The 25,724-nt window shown below is 38.7% G+C and overlaps 1 protein-coding gene across 6 annotated transcripts in view; it reads right to left on the bottom strand.

The window, feature by feature from the left end:
- The window catches only part of CC2D2B (coiled-coil and C2 domain containing 2B), a 94,338-nt gene that overhangs the window by 68,475 nt on the left and 139 nt on the right, over window positions 1–25,724 (bottom strand). For 3 of the 6 annotated variants that reach the window (XM_040485989.1, XM_040485992.1, XM_040485993.1), the window contains exons 2-9: window positions 21,793–21,857; window positions 17,588–17,653; window positions 12,609–12,692; window positions 9,125–9,323; window positions 8,682–8,818; window positions 8,452–8,580; window positions 2,662–2,871; window positions 1,055–1,152 (exon numbers count right to left, since the gene is read on the bottom strand). In XM_040485989.1, coding sequence (XP_040341923.1) covers window positions 1,055–1,152; window positions 2,662–2,871; window positions 8,452–8,580; window positions 8,682–8,818; window positions 9,125–9,323; window positions 12,609–12,692; window positions 17,588–17,653; window positions 21,793–21,834 — 965 coding nt within the window. In that variant the 5' untranslated portion in view covers window positions 21,835–21,857. Of the gene's footprint in view, window positions 1–1,054; window positions 1,153–2,661; window positions 2,872–8,451; window positions 8,581–8,681; window positions 8,875–9,124; window positions 9,324–12,608; window positions 12,693–17,587; window positions 17,654–21,792; window positions 21,858–25,342; window positions 25,714–25,724 lie in introns of those variants that run through there. The other 3 variants (XM_040485990.1, XM_040485991.1, XM_040485994.1) reach the window with 3 other exon arrangements.

Below are 25,724 nucleotides of genomic sequence, written 5' to 3'. Positions count from 1 at the left end.
CACACACACACACACACACACACACACACACACACACACACACACACGTGCATAGTGGTAGGCCCTTATCTACCACCATCAGATCCCATCTAAAGCCTACTTTTCTCTTTTCTTCATTAAAGCTTACTTGCTCTGTGCCAATGTCTGTTCTTTGCCTTTAATTTTAGTTAATCTTATAAATAACACCAGTTTATGGTTTTGTAAATACTGGTGGCTTCTATTCATTCATTCATTCATTCATTCATTCATTCAAGTAATGTTTATCAAGAACTCATTATGTGCCAGGACTTGTGCAAGGTATATATCAACTTTCTCAGGTAACATTGTTTGTGTTTAACTAGATTATTCTAGGAAACCAATTATTTAAATTGACTGTTGCTTCTAGAGTTTGTAGAACCATGTCAGGTCAATGGGCAGGGAGTGAGGGAAATTCTTTAACTATCAAGTCACTCTCTTATATAGACATTTATTTTATCTTTGTGCATAAGTGAACTTTCTATACAATAAGTACCTCCCAGTGAGATTTCTTGCTTTTGGAGTGTCCTTGAGACGTACTTTATTTAGTTATTTCATACTTTCCTAACTTATCTTCCCAACTACTCTATAAGCTGATGGCTCCCAACTTGTACACCATGTTTTTTTTTTTACAGGTATCCTTAAATCTATATGCTCTTTGAGTAATGTTTTTAGCTGAATTAATTATCTTGTACATACGTATACATGGATTAATTCTCAAATATATACAAACACTTGAGGCTAATATGTTCCAAAAAATATTAGTGAACTCATGGTGGTTTTTAATTAGCATGTGTTTTTTTAAATCAATGGATGTGTAAATTACAACTACTTTCATATGACACTTCTATGAAATATTTTTACACAAAATTTTTTTTTTCAAAACTGGGTCTTAAGGAAAGGTTGGAACCATTTCTGTAGTTGTCTAAAGAGTGAGGACCTTGTATTTTTCTTATTTTATATCTTCCATAGCAAGTGCAATACTCTAAGGAGTTTCTTAATAAATGCTTGAGAAATACACGAATAGTCAAAAACCTACCTTATCTGCCAATAATAATCTTGTAAAGATTTTTTGGTTAGCTGACTTATTTCCAAATTTTCACTTGCTAATTTGGTAGCGTCTCTCAGTGCTATCAGCTACAACAAAGAAAAGAGTTTTTTAGTACATTTCATCCACTGTCACCAATACTCCAATTTCTCTGAAGGTCCAGGTGTGTGCAGCAGAAGCACAACTGTATAACCTTTTGTGTATTACTGTCTTATCTTCCAAAATATATTTCATATAAGTACCTTGGGGCAGAACTGAAAATAACCTCAATACATTACACCTATGGGCACCTGGGTGGCTCAGTAGGTTGAGCATCTGACTCAATTTCAGCTCAGGTCATGATCTCACAGTTCATGGGACTGAGCCCTGCATCAGGCTCTGTGCTGACAGCACACAGCCTGCTCGGGATTCTCTCTCTCCCTCTCTCCATTTTCCTCCCTCCCTCTCTCTCCCTCTCTCAAAATGAATTTATTATTTTTTTTTAATTTTTTTTTCAACGTTTATTTATTTTTGGGACAGAGAGAGACAGAGCATGAACGGGGGAGGGGCAGAGAGAGAGGGAGACACAGAATCGGAAACAGGCTCCAGGCTCTGAGCCATCAGCCCAGAGCCTGACGCGGGGCTCGAACTCACGGACCGCGAGATCGTGACCTGGCTGAAGTCGGACGCTTAACCGACTGCGCCACCCAGGCGCCCCAAAGTGAATTTAAAAAAGAAAGAAACATTATACCTAGAACCTTCTAATCAGTTCATTAATTAATGTAAAAAAAATGCCAACCAATTAAGATGGCATATTGAGCACAGGAATCTACCTTATCTTCCACAGTTACATTGGGGTTCTTCCATGGTTACAGAAAAGATATGTTTTATCTGTCTTTGTCCATATCTACTGCCAACATCACATCCATATCTATATATGTATATTTATGACTGCATTTATATCTATATCTCTCTATAAAAAATAAATGTATAACATAGGAAAACAAGAAAAAATAAAATGAAAAGAAAAAGATATACTGAGGAAAGTATAAAGCAGAAATATCCATAGAGAATATCTTTAGAGAAATAAAACTGGAGGAAACTGTACCCTTAAACATGCATAGGAGAAATCTGTCACAGGGACAGTTTGTAGGAACTCTAAGACTAGAATCAATTAATATAAACGTTTACTGGAAGAAATCAGAGAAGATATCAACAAATAGGAAGACATATGATAGTCTTGGATAAGGAAACACAATTTTTATAAAGATAAAATTTCTTTTGAAACTAATATAATAATATAATGCAATCACAGTAAATATGGTAATAGAATTTAAAAATAGAAGTTGACAGGCTAATTCTAACATATGGAAGATCAAATCTTTAAGAGCATACAAAAACATCCTAGAAAAAATGAGGAGTCACTTGTCCTACTGCATTATAATTTAACAATTAAATATAGTAATTAAGACAGGGCAGGACTAAGGGCAGCTGGGTGGCTCAGTTTGTTGAGCATCTGACTCTTGATTTCGGTTCTGTGATAGCTTGCACTGCATGACTTGTTTTCTCTTTCAATATTAAGTGGTCAACTCTATAAATAGAATAAAAACCATTCTCACCTTCTCATAAAGCAGCTGAGGTAAATTCTGTTGCTGCCTGTCCTGAAAACACTCATAAAGTTGAAGCAGCCTAGCACATAACACTTGTTCTTGATTGAAGAGAGGATGATGGCTGAACTGCAAACCCACAATGTTAAGATCTAATTGATACATTTCCCTTTGACCTTCCATTTTGTTCCTCATAGAGCTTTCCAGATCAGGTTTCACTGCCTTTTAAAGAAAAATATGTACATAATGTTAACTTTATTCTTTGTATGTCTTTTGAAATTATAAGCGATTTTTCCTTATAAAAGTAACACATTAACTGTAAGAAAATGAAGGGATACAGGAAAGCAATAAATAATTTGCTTTTTTTTCCTTGAAATTGATTATGGCCCTTGATTTCATAAAATATATTTATATTGCATCATTTTAATCATCTTTCTATAAATTAGTGTCACATACCTTATTGTTGTGTGCTGGTAGAAGTTAGACTTTCAAGTTATAAGCCCCACAATGATTTCCTATAGAAACATTATGACAAATGGTCTGTTTAGGTCTGTTGGGTTAATAGTTTAGGTCTGTTGGGTCAATAGTTCGACTACCTGATGATCTCTAATAGTCATCCATGGGCCAGAGTTAAGTGGTAAACCCTTATTAAAACATTGTTCTTGTGTGAATATATTGGTAATGCCCTGGAAAATCCCCTGGAGGGGCCTGGACCCTCAAAATAAATGCTACCTAACAAGGAGACCATCTTTTGTTATACATGAGATTGTCTCCACGTGTATACCAAACTGCCCCTAAATTAGCTGAAGTCTGTAAACCTTAACCAATATACCAAATGATTCAATTATGTTTTAGTACACTATTCTGAATTTAAGTACATGTGTTTGAATATGCACGTGACTAGTTATTAGTGATGTAATTTGAGAGAGTTAAGGGGTTACTCAGCATAGATAGCCTAGTTCATGAATGCCTAGCCACTCTCAATAAGATCCATGACTGCATCCACCTAAAAAGGAGAGCTCGAGCCCTCTTTCTGGATCAGTCTGGTGTAATAGGATGTGCTTCCCAGTCTGTGCCATTGTTATTACAATCGCTGTTACACTGAAAAATTGCTGTTGTACCTTTGACTTGGTGTGGCAGACCCAGTGCTTCTCAAGGACTGTAGGTTACCAGTATGATGCCTACATTTCTCCCTATCTACTCTCTCCTGAGCCAGGAATATTCCCCTATTTCCTCACTGGCCTGAGGGGAGGCAAGAGAAGAGCCATAAAGTTTGTTTTGTTTTGTTTTATCCTTATCTTGTAAGTCTCTATGTTCTATGTAAGGACCAACTCAGAGAAGAAAACCTGTTCTTGATTCCACTTATAAGATTTAGTTAATTGGTAATAAAATGGTCATCTACCAGGCAAAAACACCAATGAAATACACGGCTTTGGTATTAAGCAACCAAATTATAAATAAACTTTTGAAAATTAGAGTTCCTAAGCTAGAGATGCCTGTTTTATTGAGCAGATTCATCACTGGTCAGTTAAGTCAGAGGATTAAGAGAACTTCTAGAAGTAGGTAAGTGTGTTAGACCAAAAGCACAAAGATCTAGGCAACAATAAATCAAAGGCTGGATAAATGCAAAAAAACATCCCAGCTGGCGACAAGTATAAAATCTGCGCAAACGCATAAGAGGAATGTTGGAAGAGGGAGTAAAGGGCATAGTCAAATGGTCAGGCAAAACTACTCAGCAAACAGGCAAATAAGGCCTGGGGTAGAGGAATCTGGCAGAGGCAAGAACAAAGACAGGACTTTGGTATTTGGGCAGCTATTACCTGTGCTTCAGTCGCCCTCATATTTCTTTTATTCTGGTGAGAAACCCCAAATGAGTCTTGCCTCCAAGGCTAGCTGGGCTGAGTAACAAATGTGGAGAAGATAAAAGGGGAAAGCAGGCAGAAGCATTTGGCTGACACAAATTCCAGAACATTATCTGTTAAGGATGCTACAGAATGAATCTGAACACTCAGTTTAGATGCTTGGTGAAGTGACATTTCCATTTACTTCCAAGTCTAAGAGTCCATGAGATACTGAAATTGTGCTTGGATAAAGCGAGAACACAGGCATTTGAGGAAAAAGGTACTTGTTCAGCCCAGTGGTTTCCAACTTGGGATTCTGGTGGTTACAAAGGTTAATCTGGATGGTGGTTAATATTTCTCCCAAAATTATACATTTTGCATTTATTTGTTTTCATACAATTGTTCATTCATTCAGCAAACTATCAGTTGTTTCAAGGATCTCTCTCCCTAAGAAGAATCATCTCAGATAATTATGTCAAAATATCTGTGTTTTATCCTCAGCAATATTTATTTATTTATTTTTTATTTATTTATTTATTTATTTATTTATTTTTATTTATATATGAAATTTATTGTCAAATTGGTTTCCATACAACACCCAGTGCTCATCCCAAAAGGTGCCCTCCTCAATACCCATCACCCACCCTCTCCTCCCTCCCACCCCCCATCAACCCTCAGTTTGCTCTCAGTTCTCAACAGTCTCTTATGCTTTGGCTCTCTCCCACTCTAACCTCTTTTTTTTTTTTTTTCCTTCCCCTCCCCCATGGGTTCCTGTTAAGTTTCTCAGCAATATTTAGATAAAACATATTGTTGCTATAAGGTGTAAATGCTATGCCACATAAGAGCAAAGAACAAGAGATAAAATCTAGGGGTTTTCCCTCTTCCCTCTATCATTCTTTCATTTTTATTTTTAATGGATATGGATTTTTATAGTAACCAAACTGGAAAAAACAGAAAGATATTGCAATGTTGGGTGTGTATGTGTGTTGGGGATGGAGAGCTCATTTAAAAAATGTCAGTAAATGTGTAATATTATAAATTAGGATAGGGCAGAGACATTACCAGTCTCTCATGGTGTGACAGGCACCATGCAAAAAATAATATTTTCCAAGATTATGGCAGTCAGCTGATGTCTTTCTCTTCTGATGTATACTAGGACTATAAAAGTTGACATCTACTGAGGTTGCATTACAAATAATACAAGCACTCATTGAGTGTCTATTATATTCTAGGCATTTGGATATGTGTTAGCAATTGATTTAAAAAAAAAAAAAGGAAAGAAAATACCACTCTCTTCAGTCAAGCAGGAAAGAGATTAGGTAAACAGAGGATACAGATACAGATTGAACCTTAACAAAACTGCAACCCAGTCTGAAATCAATAAAGTCTCGAACTGGGTTAAGATTTATTATCCCCACTCAATATGCCTAACAAAGCAAAGGACAGAACCTTTCTGAAAAAAAGATATAATCTAGAGCTTTTATAACTTTTCATACATGCTTTGATACAATAAAAAGCCTTTTAAAAAATAGAGTAAAAGTTTAAAATACAGTGTTAAAGGGAAAATACATGAAAAATATGGGAGTATTCTAGAAGAAAACTGGAATATATACATAAGAATCAAATGTCAAAAGAACATTTTAAAGCTAAAATTATACTGAAAATATCTGAAATTAAGAATTCATTAGACAGGTGATTCTGGGAATACCATGGCAATATAGTTTTACATATTCCCAAATCTCTACCTTTAAAACAGGCAGAGACGGATGCCTGGGTGGCTCAGTCAGTTAAGCATCTAACTTCAGCCCAGGTCATGGTCTCTCAGTTCGTGGGTTCAAGCCATGCGTCAGGTTCTGTGCTGACAGCTCAGAGCCTGGAGCCTGCTTCAGATTCTGTGTCTGCCTTTCTCTCTGCCCCTCCCCTGCTTGTGCTCTGTCTCTCTCTCTCTCTCTCATGTTTAATGTTTAAATAAACATTAAAAAATTTTTTAAAAATAATAAAAATAAATAAAACAGGCAGAGAAACTAGATAGCAAAGCTCAAAATCCATGGACAAGATCCATAACAAAACTAGATCTCAAGAATCCTCCGTGAAACCCAAAATATAAGTGGATGGAGACAAACCACTGACAGTAAAAAGACCTGCATGGTATTGGTGATTGTGTGGAAGAGAGGCGCAATGAAGCCACTGAAGGCCCTGACGGCAGGAGAACCCCAAAGGGCCAACAGATATTCACCAGAAAGTACAGCATCCCAACTCGGAAACAGCAGGTAAAATTGGAAGAGGTTTTATCTACTCCAACTGTGGGTGAGTGCAAGGGGTTTTGCTAAGGACTACAGGGGCTTAGAGGCACCTACTTCCTAAGAAGTTTTAGGACAAGTCTTCATACTAAAGAGAAACTGCTAGGAGTGGAATACAAATTGAAAAGGCTGGGGATCACAGAGATTACAGAAAGAGAAGGTACAGAAAAATATCTAGGAAGAGAAACACAGCCAAGAAATTTCAGAAATCAAGCCACTATATTTTTTTTAACCCTACACAAGAACAATAGAGTTCTGTGACATTATTAGAAAAAGCTTTCTAGGAAAGCCAAGCCTTTTCTCTAAAAGTTCAGGAAAACTAATTTAATATAAAATGAGTAGTAGAAAAAAGACTCAAGATTAAATCTATAGAAATAAGAATAATGAATAAACAGTAAAATACTATCCCCACTGACAAAGTACAACACAAAGACATCCAGAAACAGATAAAAATAGAAATGTACTGCCAAATGAGCGAAAAGTATTGAGAAAAATTGTATGACATTAAAGAACATAAATCAGAATTAGAAAAATAGAGAAATCAGGTGACAGACGGAAAGTGACAGAAAGAATTAAAAATAAAAAATAATTTAGGGGCACCTGGATGGCTCAGTCAGTTAGGGGTCCAACTTCAGCTCACGTCATGATCTCCCCATCTGTGAGTTCAAACCCTGCACAGATACTGCATGGGATTCTCTCTCTCCCTCTCTCTCTGCCCCTCTCCCCTCAAATAAATAAATAAACATTAAAAAAAAAAAAAAGAGCAAAGCAACAGAGGGAATAAAGAATAACACCCTGTAAGTATTTTTAATATTATTTCCACTTTGTATCTACTTATAGCCAAATCTCTTATAGATGGAATAGTTAAGGCAAGTGAATGGGCAACTGAGTCTTGTAAACAGTTCTGATTTAAATTTTTCGGGCCAATTTTTTTATGTTTATTTATTTTTGAGAGAGAGAGTGTGTGCGCATGCCTGTGGGGAAGGATCAGTGAGAGAGGGAGATAGAGTATCCCAAGCAGGCTTTGCACTGACAGCACAGAGCCTGATGTGGGGCTTGAACTCACTGTGAGACCATGACCTGAACCGAAGTTGGAAGCTTAACCAACTGAGCTACCCAGGCGCCCCAACCAATTTTTAAATGCAACTATTTCTGTCTAAGTATTTCTTCTCTTAGGTTGATGGACTGCTAATTTTCACAATGTCTTGGAATACATATAAAATTTGTTTCTTTGACTATAATATATATTCATTTTTAAAATTTAGAACAGAGAAATAAAGCAAAAATAATCCTATGCCCTACAAGAGATAATTATTAACTTTGATATATTTTTCCACTTTTAATATATCTACACATGTATGTGTACACTTAGTCATTCATTGATTCATTTATTCTTTATTCTTATAAAATTAGGATCACATATAACTTTGCATTCTGCTTTTTTCTCACTTGGCATTTTATTTTGAGCATTTCCCCCACATCACTGAATATTCCTCAAAAACATAATTTTCATGACTATTTTACATTTCATCATAGTTTTGCCATTTATTACTAGATTTACTAATATCAATAAGGGGTGAATTAACACCACAAAGACATAAGTTACCATTGATACTACAAGAATTCTTTTAACCATCATTACAAATAAACTTGCCGGTTACCTTTCTGTATATGGTCTTTAGTGCTGGATTTAAAGATCCCTTGCTTGTGTTTAGCCTGAAATTCCACGATTGTCTGATGGGTGAAGGTAATGACATAATTTCTCCACTTTCTTCAAACCAACTCTTCCCCTATCAAAAATATTCAAGAAACAGAGTAATAAGATATTTCGCTAAAAACAAACGTCACATGCTCTGAATGAGTGATGTAACTTGGTAGCTGGCGTACTTGCCTCTTCTACGGTAAGCAGGCGATTTTCCATTTTGTTGCAGGTCTTTTTATGGATTTCTGGTTTTCTCTGAATATAGAATCCTTCATCTTCTAAAATGCGTGGCATCATATCTTTTGGCAGTTTACGCTCGTTGGCCACTTCATAACAAAACCTTGATATTACTCTAAAGTCCAAAATCCTAAACTGGTATTGACTAAACAAGAAGCAAAAGGTAATTATCATATCCCCTCCCACTAAAGTCTAGCAGGAAGTCTAAATGTATACATACAATGAATGAGCTCTTTTAACCAGTTTCCTTAAAGTCAGAGAAGACATGAGGAACAAATACAGAAAACTTGCTCTAGTTTTAGCTCGGTAGTTTGTATCTATCCAGCATACAAAAAGCTATTATTCTACCATATGATTCATTCATGACTTAAATATTTCATTGTAAGGAATTTTACCTGGAGAATTACTTGGCACAAAAATGTTTGCCTGTTGTTTTCTGATTTGTTCTTGATCAACTTCATATTCAGCAGCTTTTACTTCAAGTAAATCTGGAAAAATGACTTCCTGCATAAAATCTTCACCTTGGTCTTCAGCAAAATTTTGTAAATTATCATCAAGTGAAAAGTGTTTGGGATAGCTGTCATTTACTGATCTCTGTTGAATACCAAGAAGAAAAACAAGTAAATGTGTTGTCCCCAAGATTAATACATAGATAAATGAGATGTATTGGGACCTTGCTGTGAATTGTCTTTCTGATCCATGCCACCTAGTTCAAGTTCGAGCTGAAACTGTTATAATAAAATTTCATTGAACATAGAGGAACTCATTTAAGGCTTAACAATATGCAGTATGATTTTTCTCTATCCCTTCTTTGCAGTTCACAATAAAAGATTACTGGAATAGAACTATAATTCAAGCCCTTCCTCTCTCATGGAGAATGTCCTGAGATACTGGATTATGATATTTCAACCACCGAGAATTCAGTTGTAGGGCAAAGTCCAGAGACATCAGGCCATGCAGTCTTAAACTGCATTTTTTTTCACCATTCAGGAAGGTGACCAGATCACCTTCCTGGTCTTTACTGTGCAGCTCACAGCAGAGCAGGGTCTGTGCTGTTAGGTGTTATGTGACAGGGAGTACGAGGTCAGAAGCATCCACCTAACCTTCCATGCATAAGTGTAGATGGATACACTTGAGTATGGTGTGGTAGAAGAGATATCACTGACTCCCCCCCGCCCCCCATGTCACAGGAACATGTCTTGCTGATTGTGGTGTGATAGGCAGAACTGTCTGAAAATAACTTTGGACCTCACTTTGGGCTGTCCAGACAATATATTTGGGACCAGGACTCCCCTTTCTCCCAGCAGGAAGAAACTCAACCCCCAACAAAACAGTGGCTTTCTTCTCTTTGTGACAAGGAAGTCATCAGGGCAATGGCTTCTCCAGACAGCTCCTCTCAACAATCCAGACCTAGGAGCACCTGGGTGGCTCAGTTGGTTAAGCATCTGACTTTGGCTCAGGTCACGATCTCACGGTTCATGAGATTGAGTGCCAGGTCAGGCTCTGTGTTGAAATCTCAGTGCCTGGAGCCTGCTTTGGATTCTGTGTCTCCCTCTCTCTCTCTGCCCCTCCCCCACTCGTGCTCTGCCTCTTACTCTCAAAAAAAGATAAATAAATAAACATTGAAAAAAATTTAAATAATCCTAAACCCGGACTCACTGAAGTCCAAGTAGCTGGTCTGCCTCACTGACCTAATTGCTCTCCTGCCTGCCCTCCAAGAAGGAAAGCAGCCATAACCAGAGCACCTGACCCTGGTATACTCTGCTGGCTGGCCCTTCTCTTATTTTCTCAGAAAAGCTCATTCTTTAACCCATATTGTGAGACTCCAGGACGTCAAATGACTTGGCAGAGCATGCACATGTTTGAAACTTATTCAGCATACGTTGGACCATTCACTGAGTGCCTAATACGTTTCAGGAAGAAAATAAACAAATAGATAAGGGATATAGGTTGGGTGGTGACAAGTATGTTGAGAAACAGAAAAGCAAGATAAGGGGTTAGAGAATACCAGGCCAGGTGGGTGGGGGTACTAGACAGAGTTGTCAGACACAGTATCTTAGATTATGTGTCACTTGAACAGAGACCCAAAGGTAGTGAGAGAGAGAGAGCATGAGGATAAGGGAAAATCTTCCTACACAAATCAAAGGTAGAAGTCCTTGAGGCAGGAGCATGCTGTGAGGAATAAGAAGGAGGCCAATCTGTCTGGAGTTGGGTGGGAGAAGGGCAGAGAAGTGAGCAATGAGGTCAGAGAGGTACCAAGGGGGCAGGTCACATAGGCCTTGGAGGACTTGAGGTTTTGTTTTGAGTGACATAGGAAACCATTAGAAGGTGTAAGCGAAAGCATGGTCTTAGATCTTAACAGGATCACTCTGCCCACTGTATGACACAGAAAATAGCCTGTTGAGGTAATAGTGAAAACAGAGGGTGACACTGACAATGATCCAGATGAGAGGTTATGGTGGCTTAGACTAGGGTTGTACCAGTGGGGGTGGTGAAAAGTGGGTCAGATTCTAGGATACTTTGAAGGTAGAACCAATAGGATTTGTGATGAATTGGATGTGAGGTATATTGTCATTTTTTATTTATCTTCTTCCTGTAACACATTAGGCACTCAATGAATGTTCCAATGAGTGTTGAATAAATGAGTTTCAAACATGTACATGCTCCGCCAAGTCATCTGACCTCCCAGAGTCTCATAGTATGGGTTAAAGAATGAATTTTTCTGGGAAAATAAAAGAATACCCATATCCATAAAAGAGGATCCAAGGATGACACCAAGGTTCAGCTGAGCAACTGGAAAATGGAATGGCCATTTACAAATATGATTCTATTCATATAAAAGCCCGTGTCCGTGCAAGTATGGGCATAAGAATAGAGAAAGATGTGAAAAATGATAGTGGTTTATCTCAGAGCAGTGGGATTTCCTGTGATTTTCAGTTTCTTCCACATGTTTTCTGAATTTTTAAAAACACTGTACATACTTTCTTTAAACTTTTAAAAGATAAAGCTCTTTTTATTGTAGAAAAAACAACAATAACAAAGAAGGACCGAAAGGACCGGGGCAGGATGCAGAGAAACGGGGGTGGAAGGGAAAGGGAAGTAAATCAGAATGCAAATGGGTGCCCAAGAGGGACTCCTGAAGCCTGAGGGATTAGAAAACAGCTGAGGGGTGTCAAGAGACACTGGGTCCAGTAGTGCTGGGGGAGAGGACCAAGGAAACTGTGCAGAGACTGAAGGCAGAGAGGAGTTAGAGAAAGGGTAGAACAGAAGCAGGCAGGGACAGCAGCGGGGGGATGGACACTCAGGAGATGGGGAAAGACTCGTGAGACTAACTGGTACCGGAGGAGAGGACCACCAGGGAGTAACAGGAGGCTGAGGAGTTTGGAGAGAAGCGGAAGAACTGCTACAAATTAGAAGAGTCCTGGATCCGACCGGGAGGGAGGGAGAATCAGTTATCCACGGAGAGTAATGGAGATCATGGAGAACAGCGTGGGACACTTGGAGAGAAGGACAGGAACAGCAAAAGAAAAAGAAAGCACGGGTTTTGGAGGGAAAGCCGGTGCTTCCAGCTCTATTGATGTCTAACCCTCTGTGCCTGAGCTTCCTTGCCTATAAAGTAGAGATTATAGTAACACCTGCCTCACACGATTAGGATGAGGATTGGATGATATGGTCCATATTAAAAATTCAGTACAGCATTGGGCATCCAGTAAGCACTCAATCAATGTTTAGAATTATTATTTTGAACATATTCTTAATTGAAAGAGAAGAAGGTGACTCAGTAATAAAAATTTCATCTCCCATCCACGCATTTCATTCTATGCCTTTAATAAAGAGTTCATTGTCCTGAGGCACAAGAGGAAGGGGAACAAATCCAACCTGCTCTGAACACCGGCCTGAATCGGAGCCTTTGTCACCACACGGCATGAAAAACCAAAGGCCTTCATCGAATGAGACTTCAGTCTGTGGATTAAACAATGGTAAACCGGTATTCAGGGTGGAAATACTTTTTTCTGCTTCTAAGTGGAAGAAAAACTTTTGTGTAATGTGGTAAACACTAATTATTATCTTAGTCGTGAGCAAGGAGCACCAAGAGTCTGTTTGGTTCATTATGTTTTTTGGTTTTTGTTTTGAAGGTTCTGGTAACTGCAATAAGAAACAGAATGATGTAGAGCCCAGTTCTTCTGCTTCCCAAACTATCTCTTCACTACTAAGAGTACTAATACTAAGAGTATTACCTTACAGTTTGACCAAAGTGAAGGCACAGGGCAAACTCTTTTTTCTCCCAGTTTTTGGATGCTCTGATGTGCTAACACACGAGTACCACCGCAGGGCATCTACAGCCTTTGCGGCTATAGGTAGTTCAAAGTATTAAAAGGGGCATATTCTTAGTTAGAAGTTTGCTGATAAATAAGTTCTCATTTTTCAATACTGTCAAGTCTGAATCTTTTAAATGTAAATCACCATTTCTTTCTCACACACATATTAAAATGAACTGTTTGTAGGGAGATTTGGGAGAGGAATTAATTCCATAATAAAAAATAAAACTCAGGGGCGCCTGGGTGGCTCAGGCAGTTAAAGGATCTGACTTCACTTCGGCTCAGGTCATGATCTCACAGTTCATGAGACCAAGCCCCACATTCAGGCTCTGTACTGACAGCGCAAAGCCTGCTTGGGATTCTCTCTCTCTATCTCTCTCTCCCCCATCAAAATAAATAAATAAACTTTAAAATAAAAAATAAAAAATTCACCCTGCAACAATGCTGCATATCTAAATTGTCAGTATACACTTTACCTCCCTTCATCTCTGCTCATTGCAAAACCACTTGCTAAAATCCTCAACTTCCTGAGCAGATATTTTTTTTTTTTTTTTTTTTTTTATTTTTGGGACAGAGAGAGACAGAGCATGAACGGGGGAGGGGCAGAGAGAGAGGGAGACACAGAATCGGAAGCAGGCTCCAGGCTCTGAGCCATCAGCCCAGAGCCCGACGTGGGGCTCGAACTCACGGACCGCGAGATCGTGACCTGGCTGAAGTCGGACGCTTAACCGACTGTGCCACCCAGGCGCCCCATGAGCAGATATTTCTATCTAGTGGTTGGTATGGAGAGTCTTAGAAGCCAATTTCTCCTCCTTTGAATGCATAATTCTGTAAGTTAACTAAAAATCGTTAAATCATACACTTAAAATGAGTGAATTTTTGCAACATAAAGTATATCTCAATAAAGCTGTTTTAAAAAGTGTAAAGAGGGAGGGGTTAAGATGGGGGACCCTGGACTTTCCTTGTGCCTCAAACACAGCTGTATTGTGGTCAGATCACTTGGAACACCTGCCCACTGGCAGGTGGAAATCGACCTGCCCACTGGCAGAAGGATCTCCACAGTTGGAGGGAGACAGCGTGGTAGGTGTGAGGTGCATGGAAGCGAATTGGGGGAGAGAAAAACAGTGGCGCCACGGAGGGGAGGGAACCCTTTCCATGGAGAGACCAAAGGGAGAGAAAGAGAGAGAGATTGAGAAAGTGTGGCATCAATTTCTCACAAAAGAAAAACCTCTCTGGATCACAGACTGGGGAGCAAAAAGTGCTGAGTTCCACAGGGTTGTTTGTCTGTCTGTCAGTGTGTTTGTTTTCCACAGGGTTTTTGTTTTTTTTTTCCACAAACTTCAATTGGAGCTCAAACTCTGAGGTTTTGGAAGTGTGCAACTTTCTCTGGAGCAGAGCTGTGACATGTGCTCCTGGGGAGGAGGGAGCTATCCCCTGAGTGCATAGTGTGGTACAGAGATCTCTGGGGCGCATTGTGAGAGAACATTCCCTTTCCTGGAGTACTTTTGGAAGAGGGTTTATTGCCTCCCCAAGGACAAAAGACCCTAAGGGTGCCAGCCAAAGACCTTTCATCAACAGGTCACAGAGGTGCATCCAGGGGGATATAACCTTTGCTACTTTTAGCAGTGCTACTCCATAGATTCTGTGCACTGTGCAGGCGGGGGGCTGTTTTTTAGGGACAGAGGGTGTCAGACACCGTGTGGAGAAGCTCTACTCTGGAGGAGGGGAATGGATCCACGTGGTGTCAGGTCCTTTAAGACTTTGGGTTTTGAGCATTTGACAAAATACAGCATCTTTCTTGATAAAAACCCTCAAGAAAGTCAGGATAGAAGGTATCCTAAGATACCTAGGAATAAACCTAACCAAAGAGGTAAAAGATCTGTATGCTGAAAACTACACAAACTTACGAAAGAAATTGAAGAAGTAATAGAGAATCACTCCATGGATTGGAAGAACAAATAATTGTTAAAATGTCTATACTACCCAAAGCAATCTACGTGTTTAATGCAATTCCTATCAAAATAACATCAGCATTTTTTTTAACATTTATTTATTTTTGAGAGAGAGAGAGAGAGTGAGAGGGAGCAGGGGAGGGGCAAAGAGAGGGAGAGAGAAGATCTGAAGCAGGTGCTGCGCTATCAGCTAAGAGCCCAACACGGGGCTCAAATAATGAACCATGAGATCATGACCTGAGCCAAAGTTGGACACTTAACTGACTGAGCCACTCAGGCGCCCCAACACCAGCATTCTTCACAGAGCTAGAAAAAGCAATTCTGAAATTTGTACAGAACCTGAAAAGACTCCAAATAGCCCAAATAATGTTGAAAAAGAAAAGCAAAGCTGGAGGTATCACAATTCTAGACTTCAAGCTGTATTACAAAGCTGTAATCATCAAGACAGGATGGTACTGGCACAAAAACACATACATCAATGGAACAGAATAGGGAACCAAGAAATGGACCCACAAACATATGGCCAACTAATCTTTGACACAGCAGGAAAGAATATCCAATGGAAAAAAAAAGACAGTCTCTTCAGCAAATGGTGCTGGGAAAAGTGGACAGTGACATGCAGAAGAATGAACCTGGACCACTTTCTTACACCACAGACAAAAATAAACTCAAAATGGATGAAAGACCTAGCTGTGGGACAGGAAGCCATCAAAATCCTAGAGGAGAAAACAGGCAACAACCTCTTGGATCTCAGCCACAGCAAATTCTTATTAGACATATATCCAGAGGCAAGGGAAACAAAGCAAAAATGAACTATTGAGATCTCATCAAGATAAAAAGTTTGCACAGCAAAGGAAACAATCAGCAAAACTAAAAGGTAACTGATGGAATGGGAGAAAGTATTTGCAAATGACATATTGGTTAAAGGGTCAGTATCAAAAATCTATAAAGAATTTATCAAACTCAACACCCAAAGAACAAATAATCCAGTGAAGAAATGGGCAAAAGACATGAATACACACTTTTCCAAAGAAGACATCCAGCTGGCTAACAGACACATGAAAAAATGCTCAACATCATTCATTATCAGGGAATTACAACTCAAAATCACAATTAGGTACCATCTCACAGGTGTCAGAATGCCTAAAATTAATAATTCAAGCAGCAGCAGATGTCCGTGAGGATGCGGAGAAAGGGGAACACTCTTACACTGTTGGTGGAAATGCAAACCGGTGCAGCCAGTCTGCAAAACAGTATGAAGTTTCCTCAAAAAAAATTAAAAATAGAACTACCCTATGACCCAGCAATTGCACTATTAGGAATTTATCCAAAGGATACAAAAATGCTGATTCGAAGGGGCACATGCACCCTAATGTTTACAGCAGTGCTATCAACAATAGCCAAATTATGGAAAGAGCCCAAATGTCCATCAACTGATGAATGGATAAAGAAGATGTGGTATGGGACTCCTGGGTGGCTCAGTCAGTTAAGCGTCTGACTTTGGCTCAGGTCATGATCTCACAGTTCGTGGGTTCGAGCCCTGCGTTGGGCTCTGTGCTGACAGCTGAGAGCCTGGAGCCTGCTTCAGATTCTGTGTCTCCTTCTCACTCTGCCCCTCCCCAGCTTGCACTCTGTCTCTCTCTTTCTCAAAAATAAATAAACATTAAAAAAAATTTTTTTTTAAAGGTTTTATTTATTTATTTATTTATGGGACAGAGAGAGACAGAGCATGAACGGGGGAGGGGCAGAGAGAGAGAGACACAGAATCAGAAACAGGCTCCAGGCTCCGAGCCATCAGCCCAGAGCCCGACGCGGGGCTCGAACTCACAGACCGCGAGATCGTGACCTGGCTGAAGTCGGACGCTTAACCGACTGCGCCACCCAGGCGCCCAAAAAAAGAAGGATGTGGTATATATATACAATTGAGTACTACTGGTCAATCAAAAAGAATGAAATCTTGCTATTTGCAACAATGTGGATGGAAGTAGAATGTATTATGCTAAGTGAAATAAGTCAGTCAGAGAAAGACAAGTATCATGATTTTACTCATATGTGGAATTTAAGAAACAAAACAGATGAACATAGGGGAAGGGAAGGAAAATAAGATTAAAAACAGAGGGAGGCAAACCATAAGAGACTCTTAAATACAAAGAACAAACTGAAAGTTGCTGGAAGGGAGGTGGTGGGGATGGGATAAATGGATGATGGGCATTAAGGAGGTCACTTGTTGGGATGAGCACTGGGTGTTATAGGGAAGCGATGAATCACTGGGTTCTACTCCTGAAACCAATACTACACCGTATGTTAACTAATTGGAATTTAAATTAAAAAAAAAGTAAAAACAGGGCACCTGGGTGGCTCAGTTGGTTGCTTGTCTGTCTCTTGATTTCAGCTCAGGTCATGATCCCAGGATTGTGGGATTGAACCCAGCATCTGGCTCCACTCTGAGCATGGAGCCTGCTCAAGATTCAATCTCTCTCTCTCTCTCTCTCCCTCCCTCCCTCCCTCCCTCCCTCTGCCCCTCTTCCCTGCTTGCACTCTCTCTTTCTCTCTCAAATTAAAAAAAAGTGTAAGAAAATTTATTTACCTTAGGCCATTGATATATCTTATCATCAATGAGTAGGTGAGTTAAAGATTTTTCGCCTTGGTTAATCTGAAACACAACATAAATAAGTGTAATGGAAAAGTTAATCTTCACAAGTACGGCCACAATTGTGCTCATAAGTCTTTTGTCCAAAGGGATAAAAATCAAATTTTCTCAATGTTTTTCTTATTTTTTTTGTTTTTTTTTTCTTTTAACAAGCATATACATGTTTTCCCTTGAGATGTCATCTAGCATCACCAACTCAACTTTTCTTGGCTTTAGGTTTGAAGAAAAAAAGCATGGAAAAGAACTTGAAGATGTTGGGATTTAAGGAGCTATATATTAAGGCTGAATTTTCACTCTTTTTTGACGAAGAAAAGTCTATTATGATGCATATTGCAGTAAACAGTAAATCTGAAAATAGGAAAGAAAAAAGAAGCATTACCTGAACATTTTTTAGTTTTTCTCTTACTTTGCCTCTCGACATTTCTATTACATTTTGATTTTCTTCTGCATCTAAATCTACTAAGAAGTCAACATAATAACATAGAGTTCATAACACTTTCTTATAACATAATTAAATAGCAATAGTGGCAAAAGTACTTACTAAATAGCTAAACTGCATGTATTTCTAAAGATTATGACAATTATGAAGACTCAGTCATTGCCCCATGTGAGCTCAGAACCTAAGACCATGGCTGTTGTCCCTTCCCTCTTTCTCAATCTGGACTAAAAACAGGATGGAATTTTGTTTCTTTTTGTAACTTTTCCCCTAGCTCCTGTATCAGCTATCGGCTAGAGTTTTTCTTTGTAGTCAGGCAAAAAAAGAAAAAAAAAAAAAGCAAGCTCAGATAAGCATGAGAATAGTCATATTGTATACAAACTGTCCCGCAGAATACACAAATAACAAAGCAAGGTTATTTCAATCTGATTAAACTGGAGAAAAAGGAATCTGAAAGGAAGAGAGATAAGTTTCTAGGTACCCATTTTAACTACTAATGTCGGTTCTGTAAAGTCAATATAATACTACCAACCCCCCACTTCTGCCAGCTCTTAGGGATATGAAACATAGGGTATAAAGAAGATTCCAGTGTTGTGTGCACTCCAACCCATGTGTAATTTTCTGCTTATCTACCCGACAATCCACCAGTTGGCCTGAGAAGGACAGGGGTTGTGCTGTCCTATGTACCTTAGAAAATGGAGGGCCTACTGGTTATTCGACCTAGCATTTGTCTTTTTCTTCTCCTTTGAGTACTCAAAGGTTGCACAGAGGCTGGTGGAAATAAAGGCTAAGTATAAAGCTAAATCACTGTATGTCATGAGAATCTTACTGCAGTATTCCTTGGTAAATTTAAAAATTGCTGGTTGGTTTTATACTCTACTCCCAGAACTTAGAACGGCAGATGCCACCAAGTAGGTGCTCAATAAATGTTTGATGGATGGATGACCCAGGGTTCAACCATATTTATCTGTGTTTCTCCCTGAGCTCTACACCTTCCTGAAGCAGGTTCTGTATCTATGTATCTTTACGGTCTAACACAGTCTCAAGCACTAGTGGCTTCTCCACGTTTGTGAAAAGGGTTAGAAAACAAAACTTGGCTTTATTACACATATTTACTATGTATTTTCTTATGCCCATCTTGCATTATCCAGGTAGTTTCGTTTCTGTTTGAACCCATCTCTTAAGAAACTTGGGTTCCCGGCTGAAACCCGAGAATTAGATGTAGATGTACATCTTTAAAAAACAGAAACCAACAGTATCAGAGTGGTGGTATACTTATTGAGAAGCTTTTTGGAGGTGCTTGTCTATATTTTCTTCTGCACTGTTATCTTCTGGCATCTGCAAAGAAGTTGAGATGGGGGGTTACCTTGCATCTTTTTGTTTTATCTTTTCATGTGGTCATCAGCCCTTTGAAAGTCATCACCTTTAGTATGCCAAGTCTTATTCTTTGCCTGTTTTCTTAAATTTCACCGTTTTATCAACTGATATGAGCTCTTTAAATATGGTGGATTTTAAATTAAGAAACTGCTCTCTGTAATATCCAAAAGGACGTTTTAATGATAAAATCCAATGGGTAAGTTCTTAGTGTTCACGTATTGCCAACTTCACATATCTTTTAGGAGGGTCAAATAAGATCAGACATATGAAAATACTTTGAAACCCAACACTATCAGTGTTAGCTATTCTTTGATTACTCTATAGCATCTGATGATGTTGGGCACCTTTATTTTCTGAAAACTTTGTATGTCACTGTTCTCCACTCTTCTACCTCTCTGGCGCCTTATCCCGTGTATTCTTCAATAGTCACACTTCTCTTCATAGCTTAAATGTGGGCATATTCCAAGGCCTCAGAGAGTGTGTGCACGCATTCCCAGGGCTTCCCAAATCTCTGTCCAATCTGCTATCCTGAATACCATATTTCTAGCTGCCTACTGGTTTTTCTGATTGAATATCTTACCATTATCAAAAACTCAATATGTTCAAATGAGCTTTTATTTCTTTTACAGTTTTTTAGGCCTTAATATACTGCAGTTACACCATACTAGCAATGTTAAGTCTTTTTTTTAGGACAAGATAGATTATGAGTTTGTTTTTCATTTCAAGTTTAAGAAATACAATGGCAAAAGACTCCTTAAATTACAACTAAAACAAAAGACGTTATCACAGTAAGAGCCTCGTCTACAGTTTCTGAAAGAACTTCAAAATCTACCAGTGCTTCCTGGACCACACTTAAGAACTATTGAGGGGTGCTTGCGTGGCTCAGTCGGTTAAGCGTCTGACTTCGGCTAAGCGTCCGACTTTGGCTCAGGTCATGATCTCACAGTTTGTGAATTCGAGCCCCGCTTCAGGCTCTGGCTGAAGGCTCAGAGCCTGGAGCCTGTTTGGGATTCTGGGTCTCCCTCTCTCTCTGCCCCTCCCCTGCTTGCACTCTGTCTCTCTCTCTCTCTCTCAAAAATAAACATTAAAAAAAATTTTTTTTAAAGAACTACTGAATGAGGCCAACATAAACTAAGATGTTCTGTTTTTATTAAACCTGTAGTATCTTCCTCAACACAATTAAAAATACCTAATTCTACTCTTGACCAAGGAACAGCAATCCTTCAAGGTGGGATGGAATATCAACCCTGGCAAGTGACTGACAGAGGTCTCCCTTTAATTCCTAATAAACTCATCCAGCATTTCAGGGTTCTGCACATTTCTCTGTAACTTCCCACTAGAAGGCAGGGATAAAACAGGAATCTTAGCTGAAGTTACTCCAAAAGACATGTAGATATTGGTCCTATATATGTTTAATCCACCAACTAAAAAAAGAAAACTTTTTTTTTTTGAGCAAAGCAGCAATGGATTGCTGGCTGAGAAAACAGGTAATTGAATTAACATTTATATAAGAGAATAAATAAATAAATAAATAAATAAATACTTCACCTCTAATACTATTGTACAATTAACCGACCAAAGAGTACAATTCATTCTTAAGTTTATTACTTTTTTTTTTTCAACGTTTTATTTATTTTTGGGACAGAGAGAGACAGAGCATGAACGGGGGAGGGGCAGAGAGAGAGGGAGACACAGAATCGGAAACAGGCTCCAGGCTCTGAGCCATCAGCCCAGAGCCCGACGCGGGGCTCGAACTCCCGGACCGCGAGATCGTGACCTGGCTGAAGTCGGACGCTTAACCGACTGCGCCACCCAGGCGCCCCTATTACTTTTTTAACATATGAACTATGGTGTCTCTCAATTGGGTAAGGGACCCCAAATGTGGGGTGACCATCCGGAAAAAGCCAGTGATGCAGAAGGTGAAAGAATTCACCTGGGGCAGAACAAAGGAGCTAGAAGTTTACTGACTCCCCACAAGGAGGAGGCGCACAAGACAGTAGAGGAGAGGCTGTTTGCCATGAGGCAGTGGGAGGGGGCTGTTTTTAAAGAGGGAAGGTGAAGAGGTGGGGCAATGAATGGAATTTCCCTTTTGGTAACTGCCTGGTTGTAAGTAGCCCTTCAGCTAAGGCCTCTGGATATTTTGAGGCCGGTGGCCTGATGGGCCTGTCTGTGTTTCATTGCTCAAGCTTATTTGCCTGAAAGTGGTCTCCACATGAACTATATAACTTGAATATAGAACCAAATATATCACATTGTTCAGGATTATCCTACATTTATAATTTGGCTATTAGTATAATCAAGATCCTTATAAACTCCATCAATCCCTTACCTTTTTTTCCGGATCTTCTCTCCTCTTTGAGATCTTTTTCATGATGGTTCTTTCATTTCTAGTTTCTAAATAAATAAGAAAATAGTCTTAAGGATGATATATTACTGAAAGTATGATGTGATATTTAAAAGTATGCTACTTAAATTTAACTAGAAACTAAACAAAGAAATATGCCATCACTTTTAATAGTAAATAGTAGTAAAATAGTAGTAAAAATGGTAGTAATAAAATAGTAGTAAAAATGCTGGTTAATGTAATAAGACATGTAAAAGAAGAGGTATAACTATTAGAAAAGAGAAGACAAAGTTATCATTGTTTGTAGAGGATAGGTTTTTATATGTAGAAAACCCAGGACACTCAATCAAAAAGTTTAGACACAATTAGAAAGTTAAGTGGCAGAATATAAGATCATGTATATAAAAGTTAATAGCTTCCCTATATATTAATATGACAGAAAAAAACACTTTCATAATAGCAATACAAAAACATTTTCATAATACCTAGGACTAACTTCAATTAAAATATGTGGGAACCCTCCCAAACTATAAAACTTTAGTGAGAAAAAATATCTGATTAAACATGGAGATATTCACCAGAGGCAGGGAGATTGGTTAAGAGGCCATTATAATAGTGGAGGTGAGAGATACGAGAGATCTGGATCAAAAATAGACGTGGATGGGGCTCCTGGGTGGCTCAGTCAGTTAAGAGTCTGACTCTTGATTTTGGCTCATGTCTGGATCTCACCATCTTGGGATAGAGCCCCACGTTGGGCCCCTTGCTGAGCATGGATCCTGCTTGGGATTCTCTCTCTCTCTCTCTCTCTCTCTCTAAAAAAAAAAAAATGGAAGTGGGAATGGAGGGTGGAGAAAGATTCATTTAAAAGGTATAAGTCACAAGATCTCATGAGCAATTAAACATAGGACAAAGTGAGGGAAGAATCAAGGACTCTAGGTGTTTGGTTTTAGTCATCGAGAAGAAGTATCATTTCAAGTATTGTCAATGTAGGAATGAAGGTGGAGTAGGGAATCAATAAGTTCAGTTTTTGGGTGTTACTAATGGATGTTTATAGGACATTCAGGTGAGACATCCAGAAGATGATTAAAAATACTGTATAAAAATAAAAAAATAAAAATACTGCATAGAAGAGAACAGAACAAAAGAGAAGTCTAAATTAGCAAAATTCTTTGTTTAATCAGTAAATAGACATTTAGGAAATAGATTTAAGACTCTTTAAAGAATCTTTAAAATTCTTCCTAACAACATACCTAAATTAGGCACAACAGGAATATGATGTCAGGAAAACAATTTTTAACTTACTTTGCATTCTGCAAGAACATCTAAAATGAACTTAAAATCAATATCTGGCTTACCAATGCCTACACCTGTAAATTTTATCTGCTAAGCTTGGGGAAACATTAGCGACAACACATCCTACAGATAGTTAAATTACAATAAATCAAATAAAAAACTTATCATATGAGAAATTTTTAACCAGATATTGTTTTGCAGACTCAGTGATGTTTCTAACCTGGTTCATTTATCATTCCATAAGATAAATAAATGATTATAGACAAAATATTAGATAAAATTGAAGATCTGGAAAAAACTGCATTTGCTTTTTGAAAATTTGCCTAAGGGAAAATTGTGACTCATACCTTCTTACGGCAATTCACTCCTCTTTATTAAAAAATTGCCTCCAATAAGAGACTTAAAAACTGAGAACCATCTGAGGGTTGATGGGGGGTGGGAGGGAGGGGAGGGTGGGTGATGGGCATTGAGGAGGGCACCTGTTGGGATGAGCATTGGGTGTTGTATGGAAACCAATTTGACAATAAATTTCATATTAAAAAAAAATTGGCTCCAACAGTTAAACCCAATCTTCTCTTCAAGATTATTGCTAATTTACAATTCTTGCAGTTAAAGCTCTTTCTAAAGGGTAAGGAAATTGAGGATTAGCTTTTTTTTATTTTTTTTTTTTGTATAAGATGACCTGGAGGTCCATAGTCAAAACCTGAGAATTAAAATCAAATAGTTCATTCATTCTTTTCTGATCCAGAGCAAACAGAAGGCAATTTATGTGTATAAATGCCACTTGCTTAGCATTTAGAAATCTCTGTGTTCTGCCAATTTATCCAGTTACACCTTTATCACCAAGGTGATTCCTGAAGTGAAATTTTATGTTGTGTGTAAATTTAACACTCAATCACCTTGATTACTTCTGTCACATGCCATTTGATTTCAGGAGTGTTAGCAGAATAAAATTACAAAAAAACTCTAGCATATGGAATAGTCACAAAATGCATATTCTGTTATCTAGTATTTCTTTGGTTAATTATGAACTAACTAGAAGTTTGTTTTTCCTTTAGTTTTCCCCCAGCTCTTGGAAATCTTTCCAAATGCATTAATTCATCTTCCTTCTTTAGCGGAACTGAATTCTGTCTCAAATCCAATTTTATCTCTATCTTAGTTCATCGATTGTCACAGAGTCTGATCAGTCCTTTTTGAACTCCCGTATAGCAGTGTTTCTCAAATAATGCTTTCCCAGACTTCTTTGATTTGCATTCTGATGGTATGCAAAAAACATAAAACCTCACTCAAAGTTATGATACAATTAAGGTAATGGATAGCATTTTGCCAACATCAAAATTTATTAAATATATGGCAAATATACTGGTACTAAGATGTGGAAAAGGTGGAATTTAACAAAAAATTCTACAATTGGTTAAATATAACAGCATTATTTCACAAGATGTTACAAAAAGCATCCTGGCTTCCAGGTGTTTCATTACCTGACAAATTTGAAACCAAATACCTTTTAGTTAACTACAATCTTATTTTCTAAAAGAAAAAACTAGGAACAAGTGGCCTAACAAAGATTTTCTGTGAATTCATATAGAAGTCTTGGAAAGGCATCAAAATGGAATCATCCACTGCACAGGACTAAGCCCCCAAATCATCATAAGCTGCTCCTGTAAGTCAAGAAAGATTTGGGTTCACTTCCCTTGAGACTTCAGGCACATAAAAACTGAATAATGCCAAAAACAGGTTACAAAAACTATGGCATATTTTGAAAGTTTATAACACACACACACACACACACACACACACACACACACAATGTAATTTTGTTACTCCCAAGTTAATTACAGGATTTATAAAAAATGTACTAATTCATAGAGCAATAGTAGGTCCAGAAACTGGACACAGGTAAGTCCTGTGATGTTGTCTTTTATTTAAAACTGACAACATATCGCAGTGCCTGTGCTTTGAGTTTCAGTCCGAGAGAAAGTCAAAACGATGGGCCCTTTCTGAAAGTGAGGCTAAAAGACCACTTGGTCTGCCTCCCCAGCTAAGCCCTGCTTCCCACTCTCCAACATACACCTTCCACTATAGCCTGACCACTCTTCTTGCCACTCCCTGCCACATCCATCCTTTGATTTTTGCAGTTTTCCTCTAATCTAGAGCATTTCACGTCTCAAAGCCTAATTCAAACCCGCATCTTCCAGGAAATTGTTACTCTGACCCTTCTGTGACCTTGAAGAGCATTTACGATTGCACTTTTTCTTCTGACATCCTACTTTGCAAGTTCAGCTTTCTGCCTCCCATAACGTGAGGATGAGAGCTGGGGTACGAACTCATCCGTCCACCACCAATCCTAACAAGATGTTCAGCACACAGTAGACAATAAATAACATGGTCTTGGATTTGCTGCAAATCAAGCTCGACTCCCGAATGCTGGAAAATGGGAGGGTTTCTCAACCCTCTCAATTCCCAAAGGGCATGATTGACAGGTCGGCCAGGTTCTGGGGACTACTTTTCTAGCGGCCTGTGCGGGTCTCTGGTTACTGGGGGCCGCCGCTGGTTTTGCCCACAGAGCAGGGCTCCAACAGACAAGATAGTGGGGTCCAGGGGGCTTTAACAGGCAGTATGAC

The sequence above is a fragment of the Herpailurus yagouaroundi genome, unplaced genomic scaffold (genome assembly GCF_014898765.1).
Source record: "Herpailurus yagouaroundi ecotype Mexico unplaced genomic scaffold, PumYag 163, whole genome shotgun sequence".
Taxonomy (NCBI): domain Eukaryota; kingdom Metazoa; phylum Chordata; class Mammalia; order Carnivora; family Felidae; genus Herpailurus; species Herpailurus yagouaroundi.
The sequence above is the reverse complement of the archived record's forward strand: the minus strand, read 5'-3'. Positions and strand labels throughout refer to the sequence as shown.